Here is a 27,965-nt window from a genome sequence, read left to right on the forward strand (position 1 = left end):
CTTTCTGCTGTACGATTATAAATACCATAATTTACTAACAAATAAAATCTATATAATCAATATATCCAGCCAAATGCAGTTTTTCCATACTTTATTTATTTTAATTTATTTCATCATAACGACATATATAATTTATGGCCCCCAGGGAGGGGGGGCCTGTGACTTTCCCAACTGCGATAATAACATGTGCCGTTATTATTTTGTTGGTGCAGAAAACCGGAATTTAATCTAGCAGTTGTCGACTATGTCAAATCTGACATGGAGTCAGAATGCCACAATCGTATACTGCACATTGCACAAGTAAATAATATAATATAACGCTGTGTAATATATAAAAACGCTGCATACAACAGTTCAATTAGTCTTCATCACATCTTACACCATCAGGCTGCAACAAAGTAACCAACAGCGGACCTATTAAAGAAAATAAAAAAATTACCATTGGGGAAACACAGTGTGTACAAACAGGACTCATTATGACAAAAGAATACAAGGAGTAAGACAAAACTACGCAGTCCAACAGATCTCTCCGATATCTCAAATTTTACAAAGGAAGTTAGAATTGGCAAAGTATTCAAATTGCAAATTGATCTCTAGTCATATTAACAAAGTACTTAAGTAGGAATTCTAGGAAATTGGATAAAAATAATTACGTTTGCTTTTGCATGGGACGAGACGTACGGGTACAGGCAGCAAGACACACGAGGTACGACATTTCGGCTAAATGAACAGGCACTCAAATCCGAGTTAGATGATTTGAAAAATTGGTATTGAACCTGTAAATTTACACATCGAAATTTAACAATAAATATTTATAACCCTAAGAAATTAACAAAGAATACCTTTACATTTTCATCATGCGAAACGTCACGACCGACTTCTGCTGCGTTATAGATCAATATGGCCGAATTTGGGCCTTGAAGACACTTGCGCCACCTGGTGGACATCAATTGGATTGCTTGCTTGCTGACAGCACGCAGCAGCTAAACTTTTCATTCGAATTCTTCACGCCATTCACTAGCTGGCAGCCTGGCACGAAATGAATCAAGTGGGGATGGACACTAGATTACTCAAGCAGCTTTCCCAACACACAAATTCTTTAATTAGCAATTTCAGATCATTCTCCTAACTACCAACATCAATGGATACTCCAAATAATTACGATGAATATTAACTATAAATGTAAATCTAGGTATTCACACAATTGTGACTAAGCTGTTATGGGTTTTTACCTGTATTAATAGAAGCATTCAGCAGAACGACGATTTATAATGAAAGAATTGATTGTAGGCTACTTCGCCTACTTGTAGTTTCAGCTGCCTTTCGCGTTCCTTCCTACACGTTAAAATAAGAAATATGTAAGCTGATCCAACACACATAGGCCTAAATCACATTACAAACAAGTTGCACAGAAATAAACTTGAAGTGATGAATTCATCGGTAACTTTCATGGAAAAAATAAGGAAAACTTTTGACAACCCCTGACTCAACAATCGGCCATCACATGATAAACAAGAACACCTATGTCATCTATTGGACACCTCTGACACTTCAAGTCCCAAAAACGCAATTTAGTTTTTTTGAGACACAACATTGAATTTTTGAATTCTAGTGATATTGTAGATCTTAAATAACATTACTGATTTGCATTAAAAATATTACATATATAGAGTACCTCAGTACCAAAAATGTTTTCACCGCTGGTGTGATCGGTATGGCGATAGTAGAACTCCAAAAACATAAGAACTCCTTTTGTAGATATTGTTAAAAATACCCGACAGAACTCCAGTGCCCGACAGTTAAAAAATTATTGGAGTTCTATTGTCGCGTATGTAGTGGAGTTCTACTGTCGGGCACTGGAGAAACTTTCTATTGTCGATGACGATGCCTGGCATAAATGAGTTAAGTCATTAATTGTGCATTTTCGACTGAACCATGTGGGTAGAAAAATAAAAATTCTTTATCCGCTTACTCCCTTGTAGTTGTTAATTTTGAAATAAATTATTCAATATTTCAATTCTCGACCGATGAATTAGAATTAGATTTTTGTAATTATTATTTAAAGACGTTACCTGCAATCAGCTGTTCGCTGTACAATGAATAATTTGTCCAATGCTGTCGTCCTAGAAAAAGAAATGTAACGGTTGAATCTGTCCCTGAAAAATTGATGAATCACGTTACCATATTATTATTACAGGCACAATGCAAGTTACACCCACTACTGACAGAGGTCAAAGTCGAAATTCCTCGTCGATTGTCTGCTCAGAATTCTTTGAGACGGACCTAGAAAATGGGTCAGGTGAAGCCTAACCAAATTGCTATGCAGCAATGCGAGGTTATCTACAAATTCCAAACGAGCCCAAAAGGAAACAATTCGTCCATCTCAAGTGGATGAATATTCAAACAGATTACGGAAAGGAAATTCAATCGAAAGTAGGCTAATAGTCTAATACCCTCAGGTCTGGAAATCAATCAAGATTTGTCTATTGTACCCATTTGGCATTGTGATACAAATGTAAGGGGGGACGGGCACTGCGAATGACTTTTGGAACAACATTTTGGCGGATCACCGAGAAAAAAAGGAGATAAATTCGATTTCGACGTTATTGCATTTACAAGGCGAGATAGCTGTACTGCTGCAGCTCTATTGTGCAAGTCACTTAAATCACTTTTTTTGGCAATAACTATTACACAGCGACGAGCGGGACAGCAAACACACATATATATATATAGTCAGATCGATCGACGCTATAAAAGTACAGGCCCTTCTGGGCCATTACGTGGGGCATTGTATGTTCGAAAAGATTGCACCAGTGAGAGAAGCGTAAGAGGATGAAGCCCAGCTCTTCTCTCTCTCTCTTTTCTTCTTTTTTCCAGCTTTGACATTGTCATCGACGTGGAAGAAATTACTAGCGGCCAATACACGGGCTACATGTCGTACATCACAAGAGTTCAATCAGGACGAGCGTTCAACCCCCCGAAAAAAAAAGAGGAGAAATCAAATATATTTTCTTTTTCTGCCTTTTGAAATGAATGAGAAACTATTACGGGGTGTGATTGCGTTGCTTATTTATCGGATGGCACCTCTTTTTATTATTATTTTTTATTAAGTAGAATTTTCTTTTTCCGTCATCCAACTTTCTTTTTTTTCACTTTGGAAGAGCTCTTACATGCTCAGTGGCGAAAAACAACGACCGATGTTGTTGACATTTTGACACGAACTTTGAGCGGTCCTAAAAATGATTTACAACGGCCATAAAAGCGGCCGCCAAATGTCGGCCACACCGACAGGGGAATCGCACACATTTTTGCTTCCGGGTTGGGGAGAGATGTTGCGCCGCAAGCGCCCACTAAAATAAAACCTAAAATACTAATAGCTAACTCCCGTACATAGAGACTAAGGGGTGGTGGCGGCCAACAAATCGTTATTTATTGTGTTTCAAAGCAAATTACCAAGACAGCGTTTCGGATATATAGATGTTGCAGTCGTTTGCTATCGATCGCAGTTGCGCGCGCGCACCTGAAGCAATTTCAATTTTCAACTTTCTCTCATCTCGCTCGGCGATACAAGTGCGATACTACAACTTCGTTTCTCAGCAGCAGCAGCAGCACACCGACAATGCTGTACTTGGGGGGGGGGGGGGCCCCAATTAGATTAGCTGGCGGGAGGTAAAGCTAACAAATAAAGTAGAGAGACTAAAGTTGTGTGTTTTTGGAGAAGTAAACAACGACGAACTGTTTTCACATTAATCCGGCAAGCAGCACCCGACCCCCCCCCAGCACGAATGACGCAATATATCTGTCTATAGGGACCGATGCCATCCTTCTTCCTCTCCTTTGGCCGTGGATAAAATATCCCCGGGATTTCATCACTCAAGTGTATGTACTCGGAACCACTTGGGGCGGCGGCTGGAGTAAAAATAGAAGTCAAAGAAAGAGAGGGGGGAGCAAAAAAGAAAAAAAAATAACACATTTTCGACAAAGATATCTTACCACCAACTAATTGGTACTTGTCGCGAGATGTGTGATGCATTCCCAATCGAGTCGGTCTTCAAGTCCGGCAGCTGCCACGGCGCCAGCAGTTGTGGCGGCCGTCCGGAAACAGGAAGCCGAGCAGAATAGTAAAGAGCAGACCACCGACTGGAGGTCCTGGACGGCACGTTCGTTTTCAACGATGAATTTGGACAGAAAGACCGGATGTGCCGGCCCGCGGAAGATGAACGCCCCACATGCCAAGCAGATGGCGACTGGGCCGTCCCGCAAAAGTTGAATTAGAGTCGACGGTAGACAAAATTCGCCGATCCGCCGGTCGTAGGCGAGGTGATAGTTGGACTGGAAGTGGTGGAGGTGGTTCTTCCGGTCGAAACTCGTGTCGAGCGGTTCGTTAAAGATCCGCAAACAAATGGACCGCAAAGTGAGCTCAAGCAAACTGGGCGGCGCATTGGAGCCATGAATGTCGATAATATCCGGCAGGAAACGGAGAGCTATTCCTTCTGGTGAATCTTTGACGAGAACATTGGGCGCCAGCACTTGGTCTCTTCGCTTTCCGGATGGCTTGAAACATCCATGGCAAGAAATGTGAAGAACGTTACGGGTGGCCAGCGGCAGGGCTGGCGGTCGATTCATCTGGCAAGCCAGCGGGTAAGGTAGGTAAGTTAGGTTGGGATTGTTATCGCAGAGGAAACGCTCCAAGCTGGCGAAGGGTAGGTGAGGCAGTTGTGTAAGCTGATTAGAGCAGACTGATAATCGCTGGAGCCGTGGAAGGCGTGTCAGGAAACTTGGTAAACTAGTAAAGTTGTTGAAGTCAAGCTGGAGGGTCTCCAAATGGAGGCACTGGTGCAATGAATCTGGCAGCTGAGCTAATCTGTTGCTACTCAAAAGTAGTGTTGTGAGGTGTGGAAGATTTCCCAGTGAGTTGGGCAGATAACTTAGTTTGTTTTGAGTCAGTATGATGCTCCTTAGTTCCACAAGTTTCCCTATCGATGCTGGAATTTGGGACAGATGATTCTGGCTGACATCCAGCGTCTTTAAACTGGTTAGAAACTGAATCGCTTCAGGCAACTCTGTCAGGTAATTGGCTTGAAGGTAGATGTTTGTCAAATTTGTCATGGTATCAATCCAATCTGGCTGTGAGAAGAACGAAAAATTAGTCTAAACGGGGAAATGAGGCCACCACTTTGTGTGTACTCACCAGGCGTGTAATGTTGTTGTATTTCAGATACAGCTCACACACATGACTACCACAGACGCACAATTCGTCTGGAAATGAGGAAAATCCACGATAGTTCCAATGAAGGATAAGTCTTTCTGAGATTTCCTGAACCATTTCTAAATCCAAGCAATACATGGTGATTAGACAATGTGCACAACCTCTATTGAATATCTTGGCCAATCGTCAAGTGGCCAAGCGAAAATCTCTATATTTACCTCGGTGGTTTTGTTTATTTTCTCGTGCTAAATTTAGATTACAGATATTCGTAAAATAAATCCGTTCGTTCGTTCGATTCGACGCGTATGGTTGCTACGGCGCCTGCGTTTGTTTTCATATGCAGACGACAGCAATCAGCTGATTGTAATCCGACTGCCCAAAAATGTCACTAAAAAGAGATTTTTTACGTTCCTAAACGTTTCAACATTATTAACATGTGAATAGTTCCTTGAACATTTTGTAAAATAGTATTTATTTACCTTGTTCCTCCTTCCGTAAAAATCTAGTCAACAGCATTAGGTAAGCTGCATATGGTGTTTCATGTTGCTCAATTTCTAGTTGTCACAGCAATGCAGTTGCTGAGTTCACGTCAGTTCTTGCCACCGAGTTCGCATTTTCGTACACGAACCTAATGTCGTCCATTTTCATTCCCTGTATGTTTCAGGGTAAGCCATGGATATCCTGGCAGAGAGTCATTGGGCACTGGTCCACCCTCTGCGGTCCATGTCCAAGAAATCCTACCGAATTCTAGTCTTTGTTGTGTTGTGGCTTGGCTTTGGCTCAACATACCTGTTGAAGAAACCTTTGGGTGTCATCAAATCAGACATAGCCGAGGATTTGCATTTGTCAAAATTTGAACTGGGCATGCTGGACACTGCTTTGCTGCTACCGTATGCTGTGATGCAAGTCTTTCTAGGACCTCTAGCCGACCACCAAGGCCCAAGGAAGACCATGGCCTGTTGTCTCTTCTCGGCAGGACTCTCCATGGCTTTCTTTGGATTGGCCAACTCGTTTCACTTCTCCCTCCTGATGCTGTTCCTCTGCGGCACTTGCCTGGCTCCCACCTGGCCGGCCTGTTCCAAATGTCTGGCTTCCTACTTTGACAAGCAGAGGGACACCATCTTTGGCATTTTCTCGACGGCCGGCTCTGTGGGCGGCATATGCGGGACTGGGCTCGCCGTCTGGACATTGAGCGTTTACGGGTGGCAACTGTCTTATCTGATACCGTCCAGCTTTTCCATCTTGATGTCCCTGTTAACGCTGGGGCTGGTTTACAGTCCCGAGGAGATGGGACAGGGCCCAGCTCGGCCGTCGTCGTCGTCGTCCAGTCAAATAATCGTCGCTCGTAAAAAGACGTCGACGATAAAATCGTGGTTGAGTCTGTGGGCGATTCCGTTGATCCCCGAGATCACGCTGGCCGTTTTCACGCTCAAAGTCGTCCGCTACTGCATGTACATGTGGCTGCCGCTGTTCCTGCTCGACTATTTGAACTACGACAAAGTTCAAGCCGGCCTGATGTCGACGGCCTTCGAAGTGGGCGGCGGAATGGGCAGCGCTCTGGTCGGTTTCCTGACGCCCAGACTCTTCGCCGGCCGATCGCTTCCCACGCTGTGTCTATTGACCATCTTGAGCAGTTTGTCTTTGCTCCTGTTTGCCGTGACGGCCCAATTTGGAGCCGCAATCAATATCATCTGCCTGGTGCTGGCCGGCGCCACCAATGCCGGACCTGACTCGCTTCTCAGTGGATCCATTCCAGCCAGATTGGGTGAACGAAACGGACTAGGAGCCGGAGCTGCTTTGACAGGTTCGATTTTATCTTTTTTTGGTTTGTTTGTTTGTAATTTAAACTTTGACCTGGATATTTTTATTTTTTTCTGGGTTTTTTTTTGTTTGTTTGTCCAGGACTTGTAAACGGAGCCGGGAGTGTAGGCACGGTCATCGAGGGCCCCATCATTGGTCTTGTTGCCCATCGCTGGGGATGGATGGGCGTTCTGTTGCTAATGGTGGTGCTGTCATCGCTAGGAGCTGTGGCTCTGTTACGTGCCGCCTTGAGCGATTCGAGTCAGGCCAGCAGTAACGATGACGACGACGACGAACCCACAAGCCGCCCAGTCTGACTTTTCTCCTGCCTCCTCTACAACCGCACTATAATGGCACCTTAGGCACCTTTAAAAAATCTATAAATATATCCATCGCACAAGTAAAGAATAAAAATAAAAGAACACAACCGACAACAATTACCCGATACAATGGAGCCCCGCCCGTTGCCATGACAATAGGAGAAAAAAATAGATCCATTCTTTTCAGCTGCCTCCCAGAGTTTCTTCTCGGTGGATCTTTCACGACGCCATTTTCAATTATTCACGAAGAAGGTAAACTTAAAAAAAAAAAAAAGAAGAAAAAATCGACTTTTCTTTATTTCGCTTATAGAAACCCCACACGGAGGGTAAGAAAAAAGAGCAACTTGAATGTGATGCATAATAAAAAAGGATAGAGAGAGAGAGAGAGGGTCTTTGTTTGATGTTTTTCTTTGTTGTTGTTGTTGTATGTGTGTACAGTTTGTACGTATGAATGTATGTACGTATGGAAGTTAAGTCGAAATAAAGTTGCCTTTTTCTTCTTCTTTCCCAAGACTTGGCACGTGCCCGAAACCCAACAGATCGCAGACGGCCCCTTTTTTTCCTTCTATTCCCATCTCGGGGGTCGTATAATACGTTTCGATTTGAATATCACACAATAAAGATGATCTCCATATCAATAGCTCTAGGCTGTTTCCACACAGTCTACCGCCCATTTTTTTTTTTTTTTTTTTCGTTTCTATTCCCTGCCATTTGGAAATGGCATCGGTTGGTAGTCGACAAGGCAAATCAAATGAAAAGAAAGAAGATGGTTAGAAATTATCTTTTATCGCATTCTCCTTTTTTTTTTTTTGGGTGGGCGGGGTTGGGTTTTTTCTTCTTCACAACATCTCTCCTCCGGCAAATACAAATTTGTTCCGAAAAAAAAAAACAGAATAATGTTAAAAAAAAGGAGCTCATTTCATATTCATCATTATATAATATTGGATGGGTTGTGGTTTTGTAAGTTGGGTGAGGGTGAGATATAGTTTCTTTTGCTATTAATATTGAAGGACGTTAAACAAAGTGGACAGTTAAGGGAACACAAAGGAAAAGGAATTTGTATGTATAGTATAATAATAATAATAATAGGTTAAGTGACGAGAAAGAGATCATGAAAAAGACAATAATAATATTATTACAGGTTTTTTGGTTGTTGAAAGAAATTTGCCATCGATGACTGTTTGGGTTTTGATCGACAAGAGTTTCCAATTAAATTATTCAAAACTTTTTTTTAGACTAAAAAAAAATGAATAAGAAAAAAGACATTGAAAAAAAATTAATTTTTTTTTTTATTGAACTTTTTTTTTCTTATTTTAGGAGGTGATGGTTCACGTGGCAAGTGGTCAAAGTGGTCAAGTGACGTGGCAGAGCTGAAATCGAGTCAACCACGACGATGAAACGGCCAATGTGACGAGCGCCGTCCAGCAGGACGTGGAGGAACTGCCGGTAGTTGATTTCGTGGTCAGGCCAGGCAGAGAACTCCACCAAGGTGTCGCCATGCAGCCAGCGTTATCCCTCTGCATCGCCGCTGGTTGTTCACCTGAAAAAAAATTAAGAAAAAAAAAATTTAATTCCGGCCGGAATTGATTCCGGAATTATTATTTTTTTGCTTGTTACACCCCCTTAAAAAAATAGGGGAAGAAAATAAACGATGAATAACCATTTGTATGATGATCAACTCTTGTGAAGGAATAAATGATGGAAATGTGGGCGATAAAAATGAGATGTTGTATACTAAGACGGATCGCGGAAAAACTATCCAGCTCAAAGTGCCTGTTTCACGTCCAAATGGTGTCGTTATCCATCAAGAGGATACGACCTCCTCCCCCTTTTTTCCTTATTCCGTCGCCACCAAAAAGGAAGGAGGAAAAAAGCGGAGCGACTGGTTCAAAAAATTTAAAAATCTTTTTTCATCTTTTTTTTTTTTTTTTTCAAAACTCGACTTTGATTCTGTGATTCTGCCGTGTACATTATTTTCTTGAAAGATTTGGACCGTCGTATTGATCGTCGACTGCTACACTCACGGTCCAATACCCCGAAAAAAGTCGACTCCTCCCATTTTTTTGTTGGCTGTTTTCATCTGACCTGAACATTAGTCGCTTCTTGCGTCACGGCGGCGGCGGCATTCACTGATTGCCGATCGTATAACCGATTAAAGAGATTATCGCCAAGAATCCCGGCAACTGCCGAGAAGAAAGGCTAAAAAATCCTTCCCCGTAAAAAACTTATCAATTGTAAATCAAGTCAAAAGGGTCAGAGCCATCTGCTGGATGGCTCCTCCCATTTGTTCTTCTTCTTCTTTCTTATTTGGCGAATTGATTTATAGCGCTGATTCAATTCCCGGCAAAGTTACGATTATTAACGTGAAACAAGAAAGAGAAAAATGGAAGGAAAATTGGGCGCACGATATTGTCTGGCTCATCCATTACCGTTGAGGACGTGGACGGTGACAGAGGCCGGTGTGGCTCCCGGTCCGGGCACGCACGTGTAATTGCCAGAATCACGAGGACCCGCTCTGGCCAGCAGGAGTCGGCTTTGACCATCGATTGTGTCCGTCGTCACGCTCATCCCGCCGCGGGCCGAATAATTCAACACCTAAAAGAACATCGAACGTCGGACGGACGGAAAAAAAGAACAACATTTTTTAATCTGCTGAACACGGCCGAACACGCAATTATTCAAATTGGATTTATTTATTTTGTCATTTACCTGTCCGTTGTGGTGCCAGGTGAAGTAGTGCGGCGTCTTGTTGCCGGGCGGGCTGGCGGCCAGAAGCCCCGACGGCGGCTGCTGATGCTCGTCCGTCACTGTGACGCAAGTCAAATTGATGTCGCTGCCTTTTTTGACAAACAACTCGGCACTGCCCAGGATCGACGCCTTCGACACTGGCGGAAATTACAAAAACAAAAATGGCGTCAAATTGGAATCAATTGGCAATTTTATTTTATGAGGGGGAGGAGGTCAACGACGTTATAGGCCACCACCCACGAAATTCGGCCGGAATTATCTTGCAGGGAGATAATATAGCTAAGGCAAGAAGTTTTGACGTGTCAAACTTAACGAGTTGGATAGGATCGGATCGAAATCGATTTATTCCCTAGAAAAGCCCAACGGTTGAATATTCCTGGAAGATCCAATTAACCTTCCCACACGTTTCACAACCCCACCCAAAAAAGAAAAGTGAAAAGAAAAATGTCGGCTCTTTTTATTCTTCCATCATTTCTCAGACGTTTCCGCAGCCGGAAACGATGGCGGAGTGAAATCGACTTTTGTGCTCCTGCACTCGTTGGAAAAAATAATTTCCAGGAATAACTGGATAACACAATGCCAACGCCGCCGTACTTCCCGCGCCCGTCTAAACATAGACGCAATTTTTCCCAACTGGATGTGAAAAGGTGGAAGAAATTCTTCCTTTTTATAGCCGGAATCGATTCGTGACAGAGACGGGTAATAAAAACTGACGGGGTTGGAACCCAAACATTTCACCGGCCGCAAAAAATAAAAATAAAATTTGTGGCCCGTCTGACGACCCGGGCCGTTCAGAAAAGTCTCCCAAAAAGGGGAGAAACACGCCATTGACGTTTTTGAAATAGGAAAGGGCGCCAAAGTGAATTCAATTCAATTGGCATTTATGAACAAGGAGAATAAGAGGAGCCGACACGTGATGGCATTACTTATAAGAGTCGCTCCTTCTCCTAAGTAACTCTTCAAAGAAAGTGACTCCTAGAATCCTAGATCCTGTAAAGGAGAAGAAGAACAAGTGAGAGAACGAGTCACTTTTGCGCCCAAACTTTTGGTGTGTTGTTGGCCAGCCAGCCAGGGCCAGCCGGGCAAGGAGCGAGCCAGCAGCATCACTTGCTCCGGCGGGCAAAACTCCTCATTAATAAATAAGAGCCGGCCACCGCCGAGTGTGTGTGTGGAAGCCCGACAGCAGTGGCGGAAGACACAAAAGGAAGGAAGGAATAAAATCCCCTCAGACTATTTCGAGAGAGCCGGCGAATATGATTAGCTCATAAAGCTCCCGACGCTTCATCCATATCAAAACCAATTCAAACCGACCGAGTGTGTGTGTCTCTTTCTTCTTCTTCTTTCCTTTCCCAGACACAAATAACAACAACAGCAGAGAGAGGAGGGATAAGGTGCGGGATCCAATCAATTTCAACTACTAAAGATAAGAGCTCGTATAAACAAAGAGCACTTTTGGCCGGCCCGGCAAATGGCCGACCATCAAATCGACTAAGAAAACAAAACGAAACAAAACAAATGAGACTGAAAGTGAATTCCAATTCAATGCGGGGAATATAATCTCGAGATCCGATGGGTTGGTTGTGTGTGTCGAGTACGCGTTAATCATCAATCGGAAAGAGCGTGCGGTGATAATGATGACGGCCACCGACAATCCCAGCAACAAAAGAAAGAAGAAGCTCTACCGGGCAGGCCAGCAGCTGTAAAATTGATGTTGTGACGAGGGACTTGGCAGCCCCGAGGCCCCGGGAGCCTTATCGTATTATATATATACCCCCTAAAGAGTCGTGGGGGTGGATCGAATGGGTTTATTGTATCCGCCTGGGGTCATCAATAAAAGAATAAAAATACAAAGAAAAAGAAGAAGAAGAAGAAAGACAAGAGTAAGGAGGAATCGTGTAACGTGTAGACAAAAAGAAACACGACAGACGCAGCTCAAACCACCCGTGGAATTTGTTGTAGCCCAGCCAAAAAAAAATGTTCCTTTTTTATTTTATTTCTTTTTGATATAAGATAACAATCGATTCGATATGGATCGCATTAACACCCGGCCCAAAATGTTCGACACTCACAGCTCCCCCCCCCCCCTACGCCTCTTGACAAATGACTAACGTTGAGCACAGTTGGATGGCAAGTTGCGGGAGAGGAGAAGTCTCGGAGTGACGGATGGATCCTCGTTTTACTGGAATTGATAAAAAAGAAACCAAGAACAGTTTTTTCCATCCGCCCGATCCTTTTCTATATTTATGTTTCTTCTGTAAAAAGGGAAAACAGAAGAGAGAAAAGAGGATTGGCAGCTTTTCTCTCTCTCTCATTCGTCTGTGTTTTTGGTTCTAGACAAGTCGACGACGGGCGTCTGTTTATTTGGTGAGCGATTTGATGGGTGCAGAGTGGCTCGACACTGTTGAATCATTCACGAGCGTTTCCCGCCCCTCTGGGATGTGTGTGTGTGTGTGTGTGTACAACAGTGTGCGGATTATTTATTATTGAAAAATAAGATTCGACTCTCTCTCTCTGGATGAAAAGAGTCCCCAGTCGGACGTTAAATCGCAACGGCACCCGGTTCTCCCATATTATAACGGAGACGCTTATCAATAAAAACAGCCGAAAATGTCACGTCGACATCGTAACACGCCATCATCGTTATTTGCATCGACTCCCTGAAAGAAACAAGAAGAAAGGCGGGCGAATTGCGAAAATGAAAAAAAAACGGGAACCCGAAATTCTCGTGTCGGATTCAAAGTCACGCTCAGCAGCGGGACTGCTGTTGCCGCCGGGTGATTATCAATAAAATCGGAGGGGAGTCGACAACGACTTTGGGGTGGTAATAACTCGAAATCGCGTCCAGCTCAAAACGACCGACCGACTCTTTCACCCACTCTGGAAAATCAAAAGCAAATAAGAGAAAATCCCGCACGCGACGATCGGGATCCACACCCCCCCCCCCCCCCACTTCCTAGTGTGTACAAGGATCGATCCTTTGCCCGGTTGTTTTCTTTTTGTGACTTTTTTTATTATTTGTTAGACGCGTCTATAAAAATTTCGACATCAAACGACGCGCCTCGACGCTTCTCTTCTTCTTCTATTTTGATACTGCCGTAAAATAAATAAAAACGGCCAGAAAACTGTCAAATCCCTCCCGAGTTTAATCAAATAAAACGTCGCCATGTTTCACAGCGGGACCCAGGAAAAGGAAAAGAAGAAAATCGGCCGGGAAAGAGGGGTGGGTAGCTTACCGACGACGTGCAGTCGGTAGATCTTGGAGATTTTCGGCTCAGTGCTCACTTGACATTCGTAAAGGCCGGCGTCTCTGGCCTCTGTCGAGCGTATCCTCTGCAATACAACAACAACAACAACAAGGAAATGATGAACGCGAGAGATCCTAGCACGTCACATTATCACGATTAGAGATCCGGCCAGTGTATCATACCAGTGTCCATTCACTCCAGACGCCTTCCTCGTCGTCCCAGACGGAAGAATCGCCACCAGGAGTCGACGACGAAGAGTTTCTCGATCCTGCCGACCTGAATCCCGTTGGCGGCACCACTGCCGCCGACGGCGAGGCAGGAAAGCTGCTGCTGCTGCTGCTGCTGGATTTGATTGGGCCGGAATGCGGAGGCTGGCGGACCGTGACGTGGACGGCCGAAATCCTCCAGTCGTTGGTGTACGTGTGAAGACCCGAAGTCAAAATGTGGAGATCCCTCTGACGCATCCAAAGGACCTGATCCAATTTTTTGGGGATAAAAAGAAATAATCAAATCAAATCAAATTTAAAAAAGAAAGAGATTAGACACGCCAGCAGAGCGAGTGGGAAAAAAGGCAGTTGGCCGCGCCAGGTGAAGGAGAAGGGGAGGTCAATATAATACAAACTACACACACAAAATCGCCTCAACAACGAGAAAAAATCCTAGCAAGAGTTGGTGGGTGGTTGGGAGGTGGGGGGATCCATAAATCGTCAATCACGGCAGTTTGACGTCACGCTGCTGGGCTGGCCAGGTGAAGAGGATTTGATAGGGTTTCATTGGGGCCGGCACGCCAACGAGTGCTGCTGGAGTCAAAGCGGCGGACCATTTATTTAGACACGCACATCAGCTCACAGCCAAGTGAAAAAGAAAAGGAGAAATAAGAGAAATAACGAAACAGGAACAAGAAAGACAAAAAGATAAAATGGGTCGTGATAGCAACGGTCGCTCCTGGTAACCGGAGCAGCAGCAGTCAAAGCCGATTGAGGTTAAAAATAATAAGGCATCGGTGATCTGTTCCGGGCTCGGGCAAATTGATTCCGGCCGACACAATGCCGGCGCCCTCCGCCAGTCCCAAAAGGGGAAAGAAGAAGAGGAGGAAGAAGAAAATGTGTGACGGTTGGAAACAAAAACTTTGATCCCTGCAGGCAATCATAAATGCAGACGGAATATTACATGAACGGGATCCTATATAGACTCGGCGGCCGGGGTCTGCAAAAAGGTAAAAAAAAAAGAAGAGGCAAAAGAGAAAAGTTGAGAAGCCTCTCTCTCTCTGGAGGAAGATTGCTTCTTCTTCTTCTTCTTCTTCTTTAGACAAAGTTGACTATTCTCGGTTGCTCAGCAGGATCTAAGATCCTACTGGAAAAAATATAAAAAAATCCTACTCTTCCAATTCGTCTTTTTTTTTCTTATGCGTGTAATCTTTTATGCTGATACCCAACCACCCACCCACACGAGCACTGTGCGTGTGCACATTGAGGAGTAAGCGGAATCGACGGAATATATAAAAATGGATCAGATCAAATAACACACAGTCGCATGTACTTCTTCTACTTCCTATTCGCCCGCTTGTGTCAATAAAAAAATAAATGCAGCTGCATCTTTCTCTCTACCTTGGACTCCCCCATCCATCCGGCGGAGTGCATCTAGCCCCCACCCAGAAGAAGATCCTTTGATTCCTTCTGCCGGCGCAGTGCACTGCTTACGAATGAGCTTCAATTTGTGCTATCACCTATAGAGAGCTCCTAGTGCTATTACACTTGAGCACTTGCTTCAGCTGGGACCACCCCACTCTCAATGTGGTGCCGACACCCCCTTTTTTTTATTTTCCGGCCGGAATCAAAAATCGATTGATTCAAATTTGGCGGTTAGTGGCGTCATCGATCCAGGAAAAAATTTCAAATTTGGTTTTTACTCTGCGGTCGGCCAGGTAACGGACTCGGCAATGGAGGAAGGCCGTTTGGCCCAGGGTGGTCGTCACTTCTTGAATGCCGTGATGATGCTGGCCGGCGTCGCCCGTCTTTGGTTGATCCGATGACGATGCCCATGAAGTGGCCGATGGTCCGGCACTGGAGGCGTTCGATTCCCAGTCAAAGAGCGGCGCTCGCTGATGGCCAGCCGCTGATTCATTGCTGGCGTTGCTGCCACTGTAACTCTTGTCCACGTTGTTATCCCAATGCTGTGACGCGCCCAGCAAGGTGCTGGCCACTCCGCCTCCTCCTCCTTTGGCGCTGTGATGGCGACCCTTGTGAGCTTCAATCATCAAGTGCCAGTCGAATCCTACGGAAGAAGAAAAATAGAAGAAAGAAATGGTTGAAATCAATTCTCTAGTCCTCATTTGCCTACGTGACGTCACACCGTTGGCCAATTGCCGATTGAGGAGGACGAGGAGGAAAGAGCAAAATCTCGTTGGCCGTTCGACTGACACATTCAAATCGCCTTCATTCGACATGCCTCCCACGTAGACAACAAATTCCGTGCCCAGGACTCTTTGCCTTCATGAATAATTCAGACTCCCCTGGACTGGGGAAGGAATCACTGAAAAATGGGCCAAAAATCAATTGCCATTCAATTCGGACTCTCGCCGGCCAATTGATTGCTGGAAACGGCCGTCCTACACCATGGGCCGTCACGCGAATCACCATCCAACTTTTTTCCCTCTCCTTTTTCCGTTCCTGGCCAAAAAGTTTTTCTCTGTCGGGGTCTGAACGCCAAAAGAAGAACCCTGAAAGGTTAGTGTGGAATAATCTCCACGGCATAAAAGAAAAAGTTCGATAAGCTCCTCCTCAATTATTGGGATCGACACACACAGAAGAAGAAGAATACAAATAAAAAAGAATTCTGAAAAAGACCCCCCAAAAAAGTTCGATTTTTGTCGATCCTGGGCCGAAAAAGAAGTTTGTTGCGTCTATTGTTTCTTGACGTGCGCGCTCGCATGCAGAGACTCTCTCCTCTGGCTCTTTATAAAATGGAAAACAATGAGAGAGATATTATAAATAGAAAACCGAGTCGTGTGTGTTGGCGAAGGATCGATCCATCATTAAGGGCGAGTGCTGGGAGGAGGAGGCTACGACTCATTATAATGGCCGCGGTTGGCTGGGCATACGTACGGCGGAAAATACGAAATCAAGCGAAGGAAATGTAGAAAAATAAATAATCGGCAAGGATTCATCAAAAAGGATTGATGTATACTAATAAGAGTTTAGGCGCTGTAGATGGAAATCAAATTCGGGATCAAATTTAGATGAAGGATCGGCGAGTCGACAAACATTGACGGGCGAACCAACAGCAAACACGCGGGGAAAAAAAAAAAGGCCAACCGCCCCGTGGGAAAGAAGTAAAAAAAAAATCCTTGCAACTTCTTTTTTTGTGTCTTCAATTGAATTTGGAAGCTCGTGGACCAACAGCAAATAACACGTTGTTACCACTTCCAATGCGATCCTCTTGATTGCGTCTCATTCTTTACTGAGAACATCTTTACACACACAAATAGGAAGGCGATCCTTGGGCTGAAACAAGATGAAAAAAAACAAGGAATCGATAGGCCACCGAATAAAAAATAAGGATCGTACAACCACAGGCCAACGGGACAAACGACGAAGGATCACAAAAAGAAAAGAATAATCCCTGAAGAATGTCATACGTAAAACTTTTCCTTTTTTTTTTTTCTCCTAAAGAAGGAAAATCGTTCCAGTTGTTTACGACCGACAGGAGTCCCGGTCCCCCTCCTCTTCCTTCTTGTTTTTTTGTTGTTGCATCCGAGATGATTATCATCATCCGCCCAGAGGGCAAGACTCTCTCTCTCCGCTCCCGGCAAAGAACAACAACAACATTTTTCACGACACACAAGAAAGAAAAAGTCAAAATTGTTTGGCCGTCACGTGACCTCCGGCGGGGCGGGGGCTCACATAACATGACGGGCAATGTGCATCGTCTAATATTCCCAGCCGTTAACCCGTCCGAGAGAAACAAAAACAGGATTTTCTTTGCTTTTTTGGGGGCCCCCATGTAAAAATGAGAAGAGGAGGAGCGACATGGGGGGGAAATGTCATCTCTGCATCCTGCATGTATCTGATGGCAGGATCACAATGTCATTTCTGATTGAAAAAGATCAAACACGGTTGTTAGCGTCGTTATTTTTATTTTTGGAGAAAAGTCCACCAGACAGACAGTCTCGACTTGTGTTTTTCGTCTCATTGAAAAATGCACGACAGACCAAGACAGACCCGGGAGCGACAGCCAAACGGGTGGGGAGTTGGGAAGGATCTTTTATTGAAAATACTCCTCCTCCTCCTGTCTTGTCCCGTTTGGCAGACGATGAGACTGCAGATAACATAATTGAAACAGTCAGACACCCGAAAAATACAAAAACAAACTTTTCCGCCTTCTTGTTTTATATTTTATTTCATTTTAAAATCCCAACGAGTAAAAAATGCTGACGTAATCAATAACTCGTCCCGCTGCAAGTAAACAAAAAGCAGTGGGGAAAGAGGAGATTGATGAAACAAAAAGAATGGCAAAGGATCTTGATTATCATTTTGAAGGGGAAAAAAAGAAGAAATGTAAGTCGTGGGTTTTTGAAGGTTTCCAGGGCAACGGGATCGACTCCTTAACGGAGCGGCTCCCCCTCCTCAAATTAGATGATGATGAATCATCATCGTCAGCGTAAAAAGCGCGGCAACGAGCAAATCCTCTTTGCCTTCGCACACACACACACAAGTTTGACGGCCTTAAAAAACTCGCGCGGACCGGCGGCGGCCCCCCGTTTCTCCTCCTCCCCCCCAAGAGGCGGTTTTTGTTCCCTCAACCGGAATAACATTTCATCATCATCATCATCATCGTCGGCGGCGAGAGCTTTTACACGAAAATCCCACGGAATAAGCAAAAATAATCACAAGATCCTGATTCTCAAGTGATTAACCCAAAACAAAACAAAACAAAAAGGATTTGGATTTGAATTGATTTAAATTTAGTTTTCGAATTTCCTGTTGTCGTCGAGTGGCGCAAAGACAAGAAGCACAGGATCCTTTTTGTTTTCCTGATTTCTAGGCGGATGAACAAACAACCCCCCTCAGTCTTTGTGTGCGTAGAAAAGCGGATGGAATGTATTGAAACATTTCCAATTCAAATTTTGTGTCTGCGCCCGGGAATCCTCGCAGCAGTAATAATAACATCAGCAGTGGAATATAAGACAACACACAGAAAACCCGCGGCGGAAAAACATTTTCCAGTGCGACAGTCGCAGGATATTTCCCTTTTTCTACTTTTTTTTTTTATTTTATTTTATTATTTTGATCCATTCGAACGGAAACGTAAACGACGACGACATTCACCCACCCAAGTCTCTTTTGGCGAAAAATAGGAGAAGGAGGAGGAGGAGGAATTGTTGTGTGTCCGCCTATAGTCTGGTGTAGTGTAGCGTTCACAATTCACTGATCACTAGGCCAGAACGACCATGGCTCTTCCAGCATAGCATAGCATAGACGGTGGATATCGACCGGAACCGGATATCGACGCAACCGATCCATCCCTTCTTCTACGCTTTTACCTTCCAGTCGCCTATCCGAGCAGAAAGTAAAGAAAAACATTGGCCAATACAAACGGGAAAAAAATTCCAGCCCTCCCCCGGAAGACAAATGATTTCGACAGGAGCTAATCTCCGCAAAGAAGAAAAATAGATGGAAGAGCTGGATCCGGATTTGCGGCAACGGCAAAACGGCGGAATAAAATGATTTCAAAAAAACTTGCGTTAATTCGATTGGCCAAGAAAGGCGCGCAGTCGACTGAGCGGCAGCTAAAAGATCCTTCAAGGCAAAAGAAATGCAACTATTCATCCGGAGTTGTTGTATACACACACACACCCCTGGATGGAAGAAGGAAAAAACTTTGGGATCCCATCCATCGATCCATCTGTGAAAAAGAAAGGAGCCGGCTGCTGCTGCTGCCCGGAAAAAAGATGACGGATGATATTTCGATGGTCCCACCCCAGTTTAGACTGGCAAACAAAATCAAATGGAGAAAGAAGAAGAAGAAAAGACGAAAGCAAATGTTGCGCGTGATCCGATCTTGCCACTGGTGGTGACAGATCGGCACAGCACTGATGGATACCCCCTCCGCTTTCGCTCCGGCTCCGGGTTCTAAATAATATTGATGTGTAATATGTTTACTGCCCAGCAGCTCCTCCCATCGCTCCACACCCCGTTTTTTTTTTATTTCTAGACGGCCGGGATTCTGGTTTTGCTGGTCTAATCCATCACACGGTCGGATGAATAACGGAATATTATGGCCGCGCGCATAAATACGCCATGAATTTATCCGGGATCTTTTACTACGGAGATGGGCAAAGTCGGACCGACGGGGCGCCAAAGATAAATGGAATCAATCAATAAAATAGCGAACCCGCCACACACACACACACGTACGCACAACTCACGTCCAATATCTCCCGCGGCCGCCAATGTCCTGAAAGAAAAAGGAGGAAGGATCCGCCATCTGCGCCCAACAACATTTCCAATCATTTCCCTCTTATGACAACCCGTCGGGACTGACAAAATTCGAATTAAAAAAAATAAAAGAAACGGCGGGAATTTCTTGTTTTTTTTAAAGAATAAGACAAAAAGAAAATGGTGTCCAATGTCGGAAAGTGAAACGCCGTTTCCAGGGCGACATGAAAGAGGATCGACCACAAACAGGAAGACACTGTGTGTTGTCCGGCAGCGAAGAAACAACAACAACAACAACAACAACGTTTCACATGATATCTATAATCAAAATATTACATATAGTGGATGGGGAGGAAAAGAGCAGGGGGTATTACTCTTTGCATGTAAGAGGATTGGATATAAGAAATGATTCCCGGCCCTCCCTTTCCGGCTTACACGGAATTTCAGTTTATTATATTAGATATATATCTCGACTTTTATTATCTACGAGGTTGGGAAGGCTAGTGTTTCATTTTTCCGTGTATCATGGAACCAGAGTAGGCAGCTCTTAACGAATTGATGGCAAGCGCAAAAGAGAGTTAAGACGGTCCTCTACATCATCTCAGGTGAAGAAGGACAGTAGTAGTAGTAGTAAAAAGGTTGTCCTAAGATCCATCACGTTCATCTTTCATATTGAATGTGATGGATGATAGCGAGCAGCAGCAGCTTCAGACCCTGATGGATGTTAAACCTTTGGCCAAAAATGTGTCTACCATCTCTCCTCGTCCTCTCTTCTCCGTCTGGTTTATTTAGTTGAGCACATCTAAGTGCATTAGATGGACTCTGTCTGCTCCTCCTCGGCAGCAGCAGCACGAGCTTCGTGCAAAAAGGGGCAGAGAGAATAAGGGACCTTGATGTCGACAGCGTTTCTTCTTATTATTTTTTTTTTCCCGATAGCCAAACGAAGAAGAAGAAGAAAAAGAGATCGATGGTATTTTCTCGTACTCGATTCACGGCTGCCTCCATCCAAAACGGATCGATAATATCGACGATTCCATACACACGCTGGGCGAAATCATTTCTTGTCTTTTTTTTTATTTTCTTTCTTCTTTTCTCACAACTGTCAGAAATGAAAACGGGAGGGCCGTGCATTAGCGTCAACTGCCATTGAATGCGATTTGCCATTGTCGGATGGGTCGACTGGTGGGGGGGAGAGAAAATAACACGGCGTCAAAGTCTGCAAAAAAAAAGCCCAAATCGAATCGACGTGTGGTGCCAGCCGCATATCATCATCTAATAATAAAGGGTCTCACCATCCGACAACGACGAAAGGCGAAACAGAATTGAATAAATTGGTTCAATTTCTTTTTTTTTTTATTATTTGTGTCTCTTTCCCACGCGTTTTACATATAGAAATCGAGTCACTAACGGGGACTAGACGAATGTGGGAGGACGGGTCGGAATTGAGTCCTCCCGGCAACTGTTCCAATTATCTCTGGCCGGGCAACTTGTTGATCGGATGACTTGTTCAACTTTCTTCTCATCCAGAACAGAAATTTGGTTGTAGTTATGAGAAATTGGAAGCCCATTTCTCCTCTCATGGCATTTCTCTCTGTACCGACCCGAGGGGGGGGGGGATAAAAGTTTCCAGTTTAGGGAGTAACTCGACTCGCATCTGGAGGAGAAAAAATATATAATCCGCCAGGTAACAGCAAAGTCGTCGTCGTAGTCAACGGCAACCCAAGCAGTTGACTACGTATTCAATACCGAATGAAAAAATTAATAAGAAACAATTTTTGCTCTTCAAATGGGGGGGAAAAGGTCCGTCCGGTTCTAATTCACGCCCCTTAAGACGCAAGTTGGAAATTCTTTTCAAGTGACTTTTTATCGGACAATCTCAATTTTTCAACAGGGGGGGAAAAGGAAAGCCGATTTTCTGGAGAAGAAAAGAAAAAGAACAAATGTCTAGATTAAGTGTAATCCAATAAAGATACTTAGGGATGGGGGGGGGGGGACTTTGCAGTGCTGCACACACACACACAACGACTGCAAATGGAGTTTTCCGAGTGACTGGCCGTTCGGAGAAGATAATCAAGTTACCGCGCGATGGGCAGCCCAAACACACGGGGAAAGAGACGAGAGATAGGAAAAAAAGTTGCACAAGCGTATATTGAACACAAGTGGAGGGGGGCTTTAGCGATAACATTTACCTTAGACTCTCTCTCTCTTCACTCTATTGTTTACAAGGAGGGAAAAAAGGGGCGCCACTTGATGTCCGTCGAGGGTGGCAAATCGATCAAAAACGGCTTATTCCACTGTATAGTACAACACGGCAGTCGTATGACCATCTTCTTCTCTCTCTATCCACCCCATGTCACTCATCGATCACACAGACACACAAACCACACATGTTGTTGTACAACAACAACAACTGCATCCATCCATCCATCGCCAGAAAAAAAAAGGAGCCAAGACCCCATCACCCCCCATGGCTCTCTCTCTGTCACGACAACAATCAACCAGAATCCCAATTCAATAGATCCTTGCTACACAATCACCCCTTTTGTGTTCGTGTGGGGGAGAGAGAAAGTCCCGGTGGTGAAGTCGGAAGGATGTTAATATTTCACGATGACCTCATCCCCAACGGCCTTACTAATTCAAAATCCCCCCTCATCCCAATCTGCTGTTTAATAAGCAAGTCTAATCCCGAGTTCAGAAAGGACCACACCGTTCAATCTGCTTCCTTGTTCTTCGCAGAGTTCGTGTGGGTGTGCAACACTAATTAAAGGGTACCCACCCACCACCACCACCTACCCAGACCCAGTTATTTACCTGGAAAACAACAACGAGGCGATGGATCGACCGAAGGGGGAAAATTTGGGGTACAGGCGTACCAAAAGGGAATTTGTTTGACCCGCCATCATGTCGTTCAATCACGAAAATATGGAAATCTCATTCGACTTGTACTGGAGGGAGAAAACGGAAAGATTCCTGATGGAATAGGCCATCACCGCCACGCATTGCGGTTCTCTTTTCCATTTCCCGATGGAATGGATTTTCTCAATCCAACCCGCCGCCCGTCGTGACATGCAACTTCCGGTCAATCACAGCTGCTGGGGGGGATCCAATCCCGAAAAAACTCTTAATGCAAGCGCATATCCCCCTTCTTCAGTGTCTGATTGCAAACGTCCATCTGTGCTCGATTCGCTTCGACTCAACTCAACTCTGACGGGGGCATATTTGAATACATTCGAGCGACTGACCCAATAAGATGAAGGCGAGGCGCAGTAGGGCGAATCCAAGCGAAGACGACCATCGATTCATCGTTTTTTTTTTTTAAATCAAATTTTTAAAATTTCTTCCAAATCAATCAGCAAAAAAATTAAATTTGGTTTTTTCCCAACTTTCAAAAAATGAACGGCACATCCATCGCGTCACTTTTTGAGACTTTTCAGCCAGAAATTTAGAAAAACACTTTGGCTCCACTCGCACAAGAAGACACGGGTAAAAGAAGCGACCGGTTTCAACTGCGTCACGTTGACGACTGACTGTGTGTGGACGGACGGAAGTGGCAGCAGACACTAACGCGGCGCCGTGAAACGGTAGAGCGGCAACCCCTCCGCTTGAACCGGGGTGGTGGTGGGGTGGGTATGAAACTAACGAGGATGGCCAACTTTTTCATCAAGAGTTGGGCGACACAACCAACCCATCCCGTCCGCCAATTGCCATCAAAACGCAACTCGCAGAAAATCAAAACTTTTCCGTCAAATGTGTAGCACAACCGATCGGTTCACGCCGAGTTGCGCTCATCCATCCCAAACGGCCACCCCCCACCAGTCTTTGATGTACCTTTCATCAGTGACATTGGCGCAAATGTCATCCGACTCACAAAAAAGAAAAATCAGCCACTCCCGAGTCTCTATCGTCAAGGTGACACCCAATCGGGTAAATTGACATTTGCCAATCGTCAACCATTTTTTCCAAAACCTCTTCAGTGGAGAAAATAGAAGAAGAAACCAAACGAGATGAAAAGACAAAAAAGGTCGTCAAGTTTTCTGGGCTGGGACCCATTATCGGCCGAGACAGTCGGTCAACTGTGAAATGGAAACGAAGAGGGAGTTATAACACAACACCAGGATACACTGGGGACATAGAGGGACGGACGCGAGCGAAGCTCTTGACGTCACTTACACAACATAGAGAAGGGGGGCCACACAGCTAAGAGACTACACAGCAGAGAGCAGCTGGCCGGTTTCTCTCTGAAACTCTCAATGGATACGCACCGATGCCTTCCATATCCACCAGTCTAATCGATTGACAATCCAATAGTCCCCCTACCACCACCACCACCCCAGTATCAGCAGCAGTAGTAGACAGATAGAGTTTCTCTTTCTCCTGGACAAAACCAAAAAAGAAAAGAAAAATGTATAGATCCCAGGCTATAGAGAGAAGGACACTTATTTTCACACGAGCTGTTCATCTTAGTTAACGGTGCGGAATCACCCAATGGCCATCGACCCCACACACAACCAGAAAGAAAAGAGAGAATAGACATAGTCTCTATAGCTACCAAACTGCATATGCATTGGGAAACATTTACCCGATGAAAAAATCAAACAAAAAAGTAAAAAAGAATATCCCATTTCTTTCCTGTTGGGCCAAAAGACGAATGTGATCCCCTTTGGGGGATATACCGGCAAGAAAGCACTTTGGGTCGGCCAACAAGAAGAATTCCTAATTGATGCAGCATTTCGTGCAAGCAAACTATTCAGTCGAGTCTTAATGAGAAAATCTTCCCTTTTTGTATTTAAAAAAATAAAACTCGGCTTTTTTTACGAACCCGTACGCAGAGTTAGGCCTACATAAAACATGCCTAGAAAAATACAACAGAGAAAAAAGCAAAAGGAAATATACTATAGAGAGAGAGAGTCTTTTATACTCCCCACTCGAAAGTTGTGCTGTCAGTGTTGGGCTGTGCCGCTGTTATTATTATTCTCCCCGGCTCGCTGATACTTATTTAGCAACCAAGAGTTGTGTGTGTGTTTGTTTTTTCCTCTTTATTTTCTTTATTTTTACGACGGCTCTTATTTCCTATAGTCCCGGGCCTGCTGTGTGCGAATAGCTTTTTTCCCTTCCATCTCTTTTTGGCCATCTTGTTTGCTGCTCTCCTTTTTTTACATGCTGACTGGAGATGGGCTCTCCTCGCATATGTGCGGGCAATATATGATGTAGTAGAGAGTCGCTCTATATTTTATCAGCCAGCCATGGGGGGTCGACGAGAGGCTACGAGGTCCTACAAACTTATTCAAAGATTCACGACGACAGTATAGCAGCAGCAGCAGCAGCAGCAGTCGGCTCAATAAGTTTTGATTTGATGCTTTATACTACCCACGGTCATAATAACGGCGGGGGGAGAGATGATACAACAATGTACATATAACCATGCGTGCAGCTGCTGCCTGGCTAGCAGCTCATCGTGCAGCAGTTGAGCAGAGAGAAACATGTGCGCTACATAACACAGGGCAATATTTGTCCTACCTTTTAGCTGCTGTGACTTTGCAGGCCCCCAGCGTCGTGTGTGTGGTCGTATATAGAGTTATTGACCCAGCAGACCTGAAATAAAGTTGCATACATTTGTTAGAGGTGACATGTCACACAAGAGTCTCTTATCACATTTGATGCTGAAACATGGCAAAGTTGAGCCCAGACAAGTTGCCGAATTGCTCAGCTACATTCACAATTTACAGCATTTCAAAAACCAAGTTGGCTGCAGGCAACTTTTCAAATCAACTCTCGTCCACAACTGAGAATATTATCAACAGCCATGTTGCTGTTGCTTTTTTTTTTTTTGTTTCGTTGGAAAATTACAGGGTGGAGGAATTCATTTATATCTGAATGACCTTGTCGCTGTTTCAACATGCCTGCATTGCAAATTCTCATGCACAGCGATAAATCAAGGCTCAACATGGAATTAAATTAACAAGCAGGGGGGAATGCCAAATTTGGTGAAAGGGTAGCTGATGAAGTGACGAGACACATGAAAGTAAGTTTTTAAAGAGCCCAGGGATAATGAGATCTCATGGTCTTTGAACCAGCAGTTCTTCTCTCACAAACAACGTGACAATTACTCGACATTTTTCTCTCGTCACTCTCAAGGATGTTTTTAGAATACGTCAGATCTGCTATTACGATGCATTTTTTTACCTGGGGTTACCGGATATTTGATGCGATACGCTGCCGACACTCCAGACACACCAGCCATGCTTGATTCACATTTTCTAGGAACTTTTCCTCGTTGTTTTAGTAAAACAAGGAATGCACACAAATAATCTGATTTCCTTTTTAAATTGTCATGTGTGGCTGAGGTGTACACAGATTTGTATTCACGTCTATTATATTATGCAATTCCTAAATTCTTTTCCAGCAGCCACCAAAAACAAATTTTTTGAATTCGGAATGCAGACGACGGTCAGCGCCATCTGGCCAACTCAACCAAAAGCTGATGCTGAATAAATAATTCGTGACCGCACGTCAGTTGATCGTGAGATTCGTGACGGCGCATCAGCTCTAATGGAAACGGACGATTTCACGAAACGTGATGGTCGAATTAGACAACAACGCAATAAGTTCTCTAATTATCGAATGGCAAGATGTTTCCCAAGGCCAAACCGAGGCATTCGTCTAACCACGCTAAATAATTGTTCAGCAAACAAACAACGGCAGTTGAAAACAACAATAAAAAAAAATAAGAGAAGAATGCAATCAAATGCCAGTATAGGAAACGTGCATTGCCATAATCAGCCAGCTATTTTCGTTCGATCCAAGGTTGACAAATTCATAGAGAGGAACACCACAAAAGGAGGGGGGCCGACGTTTTCAAGATCGTGCAAGGGTATTTACCCATTATGTAATTATCGCAAGTTCCCATTTTAATAATCGGACAACAGGTGTCACAATGAATAATGCACAGGAAAGATATTTCGAGCGAAACCATTTAGGACAAAAACCACAGACCATTTTTTGTTGTTGTTGTTGTTGTCTTTCAAAATAGTCAATCAGTCAAGTTATAAAAATTCATTTGTCGATAAATCTAAAATTTGATAGTTAGGATTATTATATATAAGCCAGTTCTTTTTTTAAATAAAAAATTGATTTGGATTGATGGGGTGGTTACAATTTCGCCCATAATTCGGCTTCGATTTCTTGTTCCAGTAATTTTTTGGCTTCCATCGTGTGCTGGCACTTGCCGAATTTGCACACGTAAGTCGTCGACGACAACCTTCCGGATGACGTTTGCACCGGATGACTGGGCGATTTTGTTATCAAGAGTTGATCCTCTACGATAATAGCCTTATCGTCCATCTGTTGAAATTCGGTGGTTGTTGCCTCTGTATTAATCGAATTCTCTTCTTCTGTGGCTGGCGGATCGGTCGATTCCGTATTGGCGGCTGGGAATTCCGTCGTCGGAACTTGGTCCTCGTTTCCATCAATGGATTGCGTCTCTTCTGTAACACTTTCGGTGGTGAATTGTTGTTCGTTTTCAGTTTGAGTTTCTTCTTCTTCTTGTGGTGATTCCACGTTGGATTCTTTCTCTTCCGCGCTGGATGATTGATTGATTCCGGATTCTTTTACTAATTTCTTTGATTCAACTTTTGCTATTTCTTCAATTTTCTTTGATTCTTCAGCCTCTTCTTCTTCTTCTTCTTCTTCTTCATCTTCCTCAGATGACTCGAACCCGAAATTCGACCACATTGGCATCATCGATTTAGCCATCCGGTGAAAGGGGCTGTGAAAGGGCGAGATGACGTGGTAGTAGACGAAGGATGGCATCATCATCATCGCCGGAACGGCCGACGAATGAACCATGTCGTCCACCTCCAAGGAGCTGAACAAGGAGCGCATGTTACTCTGCAACGACGGACGACGCTTGATGGCCGGAATAGCTTTGGCTTCCATCATCCAGACGGACACTCCGACCAACACCTCGAGAAATTTCAAACAAATAAAATTTATTTTAGGACCATTTTTACACCCCAAATGATTTTTAAAAATAACTAACCACAAAGATCAGATGGCGAGTCATAATACCAATAATTTATGATCGACTGTCGAGGCGAGTAGAGTTATTGAGTATGATGTGAACGATTGGGTGGCGGACGACGGAATGAATAATCCTGCGTAGGCGACACTTCCGTATATAAACCTTAGGTGGGCAATCGACAAAAAA

At 44.2% G+C, this 27,965-nt stretch overlaps 3 protein-coding genes and 1 long non-coding RNA gene across 11 annotated transcripts; 2 read left to right on the forward strand and 2 right to left on the reverse strand.

The window, feature by feature from the left end:
* Positions 1-109: 109 nt before the first annotated feature.
* On the forward strand, positions 110-21,883 carry LOC124313713. Its single transcript, XR_006911018.1, has 3 exons — positions 110-300; positions 14,557-14,569; positions 21,872-21,883. It is a non-coding gene; the product is annotated as an uncharacterized LOC124313713 (long non-coding RNA).
* Positions 234-5,520, reverse strand: LOC124313115 (leucine-rich repeat-containing protein 28-like). Of its 6 annotated transcripts, none has more exons than XM_046777853.1 (8): positions 5,428-5,520; positions 5,192-5,328; positions 3,994-5,127; positions 2,073-2,123; positions 1,233-1,335; positions 849-1,078; positions 654-776; positions 234-414 (listed from the first exon to the last, which is right to left on the reverse strand). In XM_046777853.1, the coding sequence occupies exons 2-3, from the start codon at positions 5,324-5,326 to the stop codon at positions 4,000-4,002; spliced, it is 1,263 nt and encodes a 420-aa protein (XP_046633809.1). In that variant the 5' UTR covers positions 5,327-5,328; positions 5,428-5,520; the 3' UTR covers positions 234-414; positions 654-776; positions 849-1,078; positions 1,233-1,335; positions 2,073-2,123; positions 3,994-3,999. The 6 variants fall into 6 exon arrangements, 3 of the variants coding, with proteins under 3 accessions (XP_046633809.1, XP_046633807.1, XP_046633808.1); XM_046777851.1 differs by having other exon boundaries at positions 843-1,078; XM_046777852.1 differs by having other exon boundaries at positions 843-1,129.
* Positions 5,570-7,831, forward strand: LOC124313086 (glucose-6-phosphate exchanger SLC37A2-like). Its single transcript, XM_046777805.1, has 3 exons — positions 5,570-5,728; positions 5,874-7,013; positions 7,112-7,831. The coding sequence occupies exons 2-3, from the start codon at positions 5,882-5,884 to the stop codon at positions 7,324-7,326; spliced, it is 1,347 nt and encodes a 448-aa protein (XP_046633761.1). The 5' UTR covers positions 5,570-5,728; positions 5,874-5,881; the 3' UTR covers positions 7,327-7,831.
* On the reverse strand, positions 8,646-27,911 carry LOC124313087. Of its 3 annotated transcripts, XM_046777807.1 has the most exons (9): positions 27,798-27,911; positions 25,943-27,721; positions 25,277-25,351; positions 15,232-15,596; positions 13,505-13,795; positions 13,311-13,407; positions 10,039-10,214; positions 9,759-9,924; positions 8,646-8,869 (listed from the first exon to the last, which is right to left on the reverse strand). In XM_046777807.1, the coding sequence occupies exons 4-9, from the start codon at positions 15,577-15,579 to the stop codon at positions 8,682-8,684; spliced, it is 1,266 nt and encodes a 421-aa protein (XP_046633763.1). In that variant the 5' UTR covers positions 15,580-15,596; positions 25,277-25,351; positions 25,943-27,721; positions 27,798-27,911; the 3' UTR covers positions 8,646-8,681. The 3 variants fall into 3 exon arrangements, with proteins under 3 accessions (XP_046633763.1, XP_046633764.1, XP_046633762.1); XM_046777808.1 differs by lacking the exons at positions 25,943-27,721; positions 27,798-27,911 and having other exon boundaries at positions 25,277-25,364; XM_046777806.1 differs by lacking the exons at positions 25,277-25,351; positions 25,943-27,721; positions 27,798-27,911 and adding an exon at positions 23,002-23,321.
* Between the last annotated feature and the right edge of the window lie 54 nt (positions 27,912-27,965).

Source organism: Daphnia pulicaria, chromosome 9, assembly GCF_021234035.1.
Source record: "Daphnia pulicaria isolate SC F1-1A chromosome 9, SC_F0-13Bv2, whole genome shotgun sequence".
Lineage (NCBI taxonomy): Eukaryota > Metazoa > Arthropoda > Branchiopoda > Diplostraca > Daphniidae > Daphnia > Daphnia pulicaria.

Coding starts and splice junctions, on each gene's coding strand:
- LOC124313115 (XM_046777853.1), bottom strand. CDS start 5,326: ATGGTTCAGGAAATCTCAGAAAGACTTATCCTTCATTGGAACTATCGT. Junction 5,128..5,191: donor ACAACAACATTACACGCCTG/GTGAGTACACAC, acceptor TTCTTCTCACAG/CCAGATTGGATTGATACCAT.
- LOC124313086 (XM_046777805.1), top strand. CDS start 5,882: ATGGATATCCTGGCAGAGAGTCATTGGGCACTGGTCCACCCTCTGCGG. Junction 7,014..7,111: donor AGCCGGAGCTGCTTTGACAG/GTTCGATTTTAT, acceptor TTGTTTGTCCAG/GACTTGTAAACGGAGCCGGG.
- LOC124313087 (XM_046777806.1), bottom strand. CDS start 23,062: ATGAATCGATGGTCGTCTTCGCTTGGATTCGCCCTACTGCGCCTCGCC. Junction 15,597..23,001: donor CCTCGCCTTCATCTTATTGG/GTCAGTCGCTCG, acceptor CTTCTTCCGTAG/GATTCGACTGGCACTTGATG. Junction 10,215..13,310: donor CTACCGACTGCACGTCGTCG/GTAAGCTACCCA, acceptor AATTTCCGCCAG/TGTCGAAGGCGTCGATCCTG.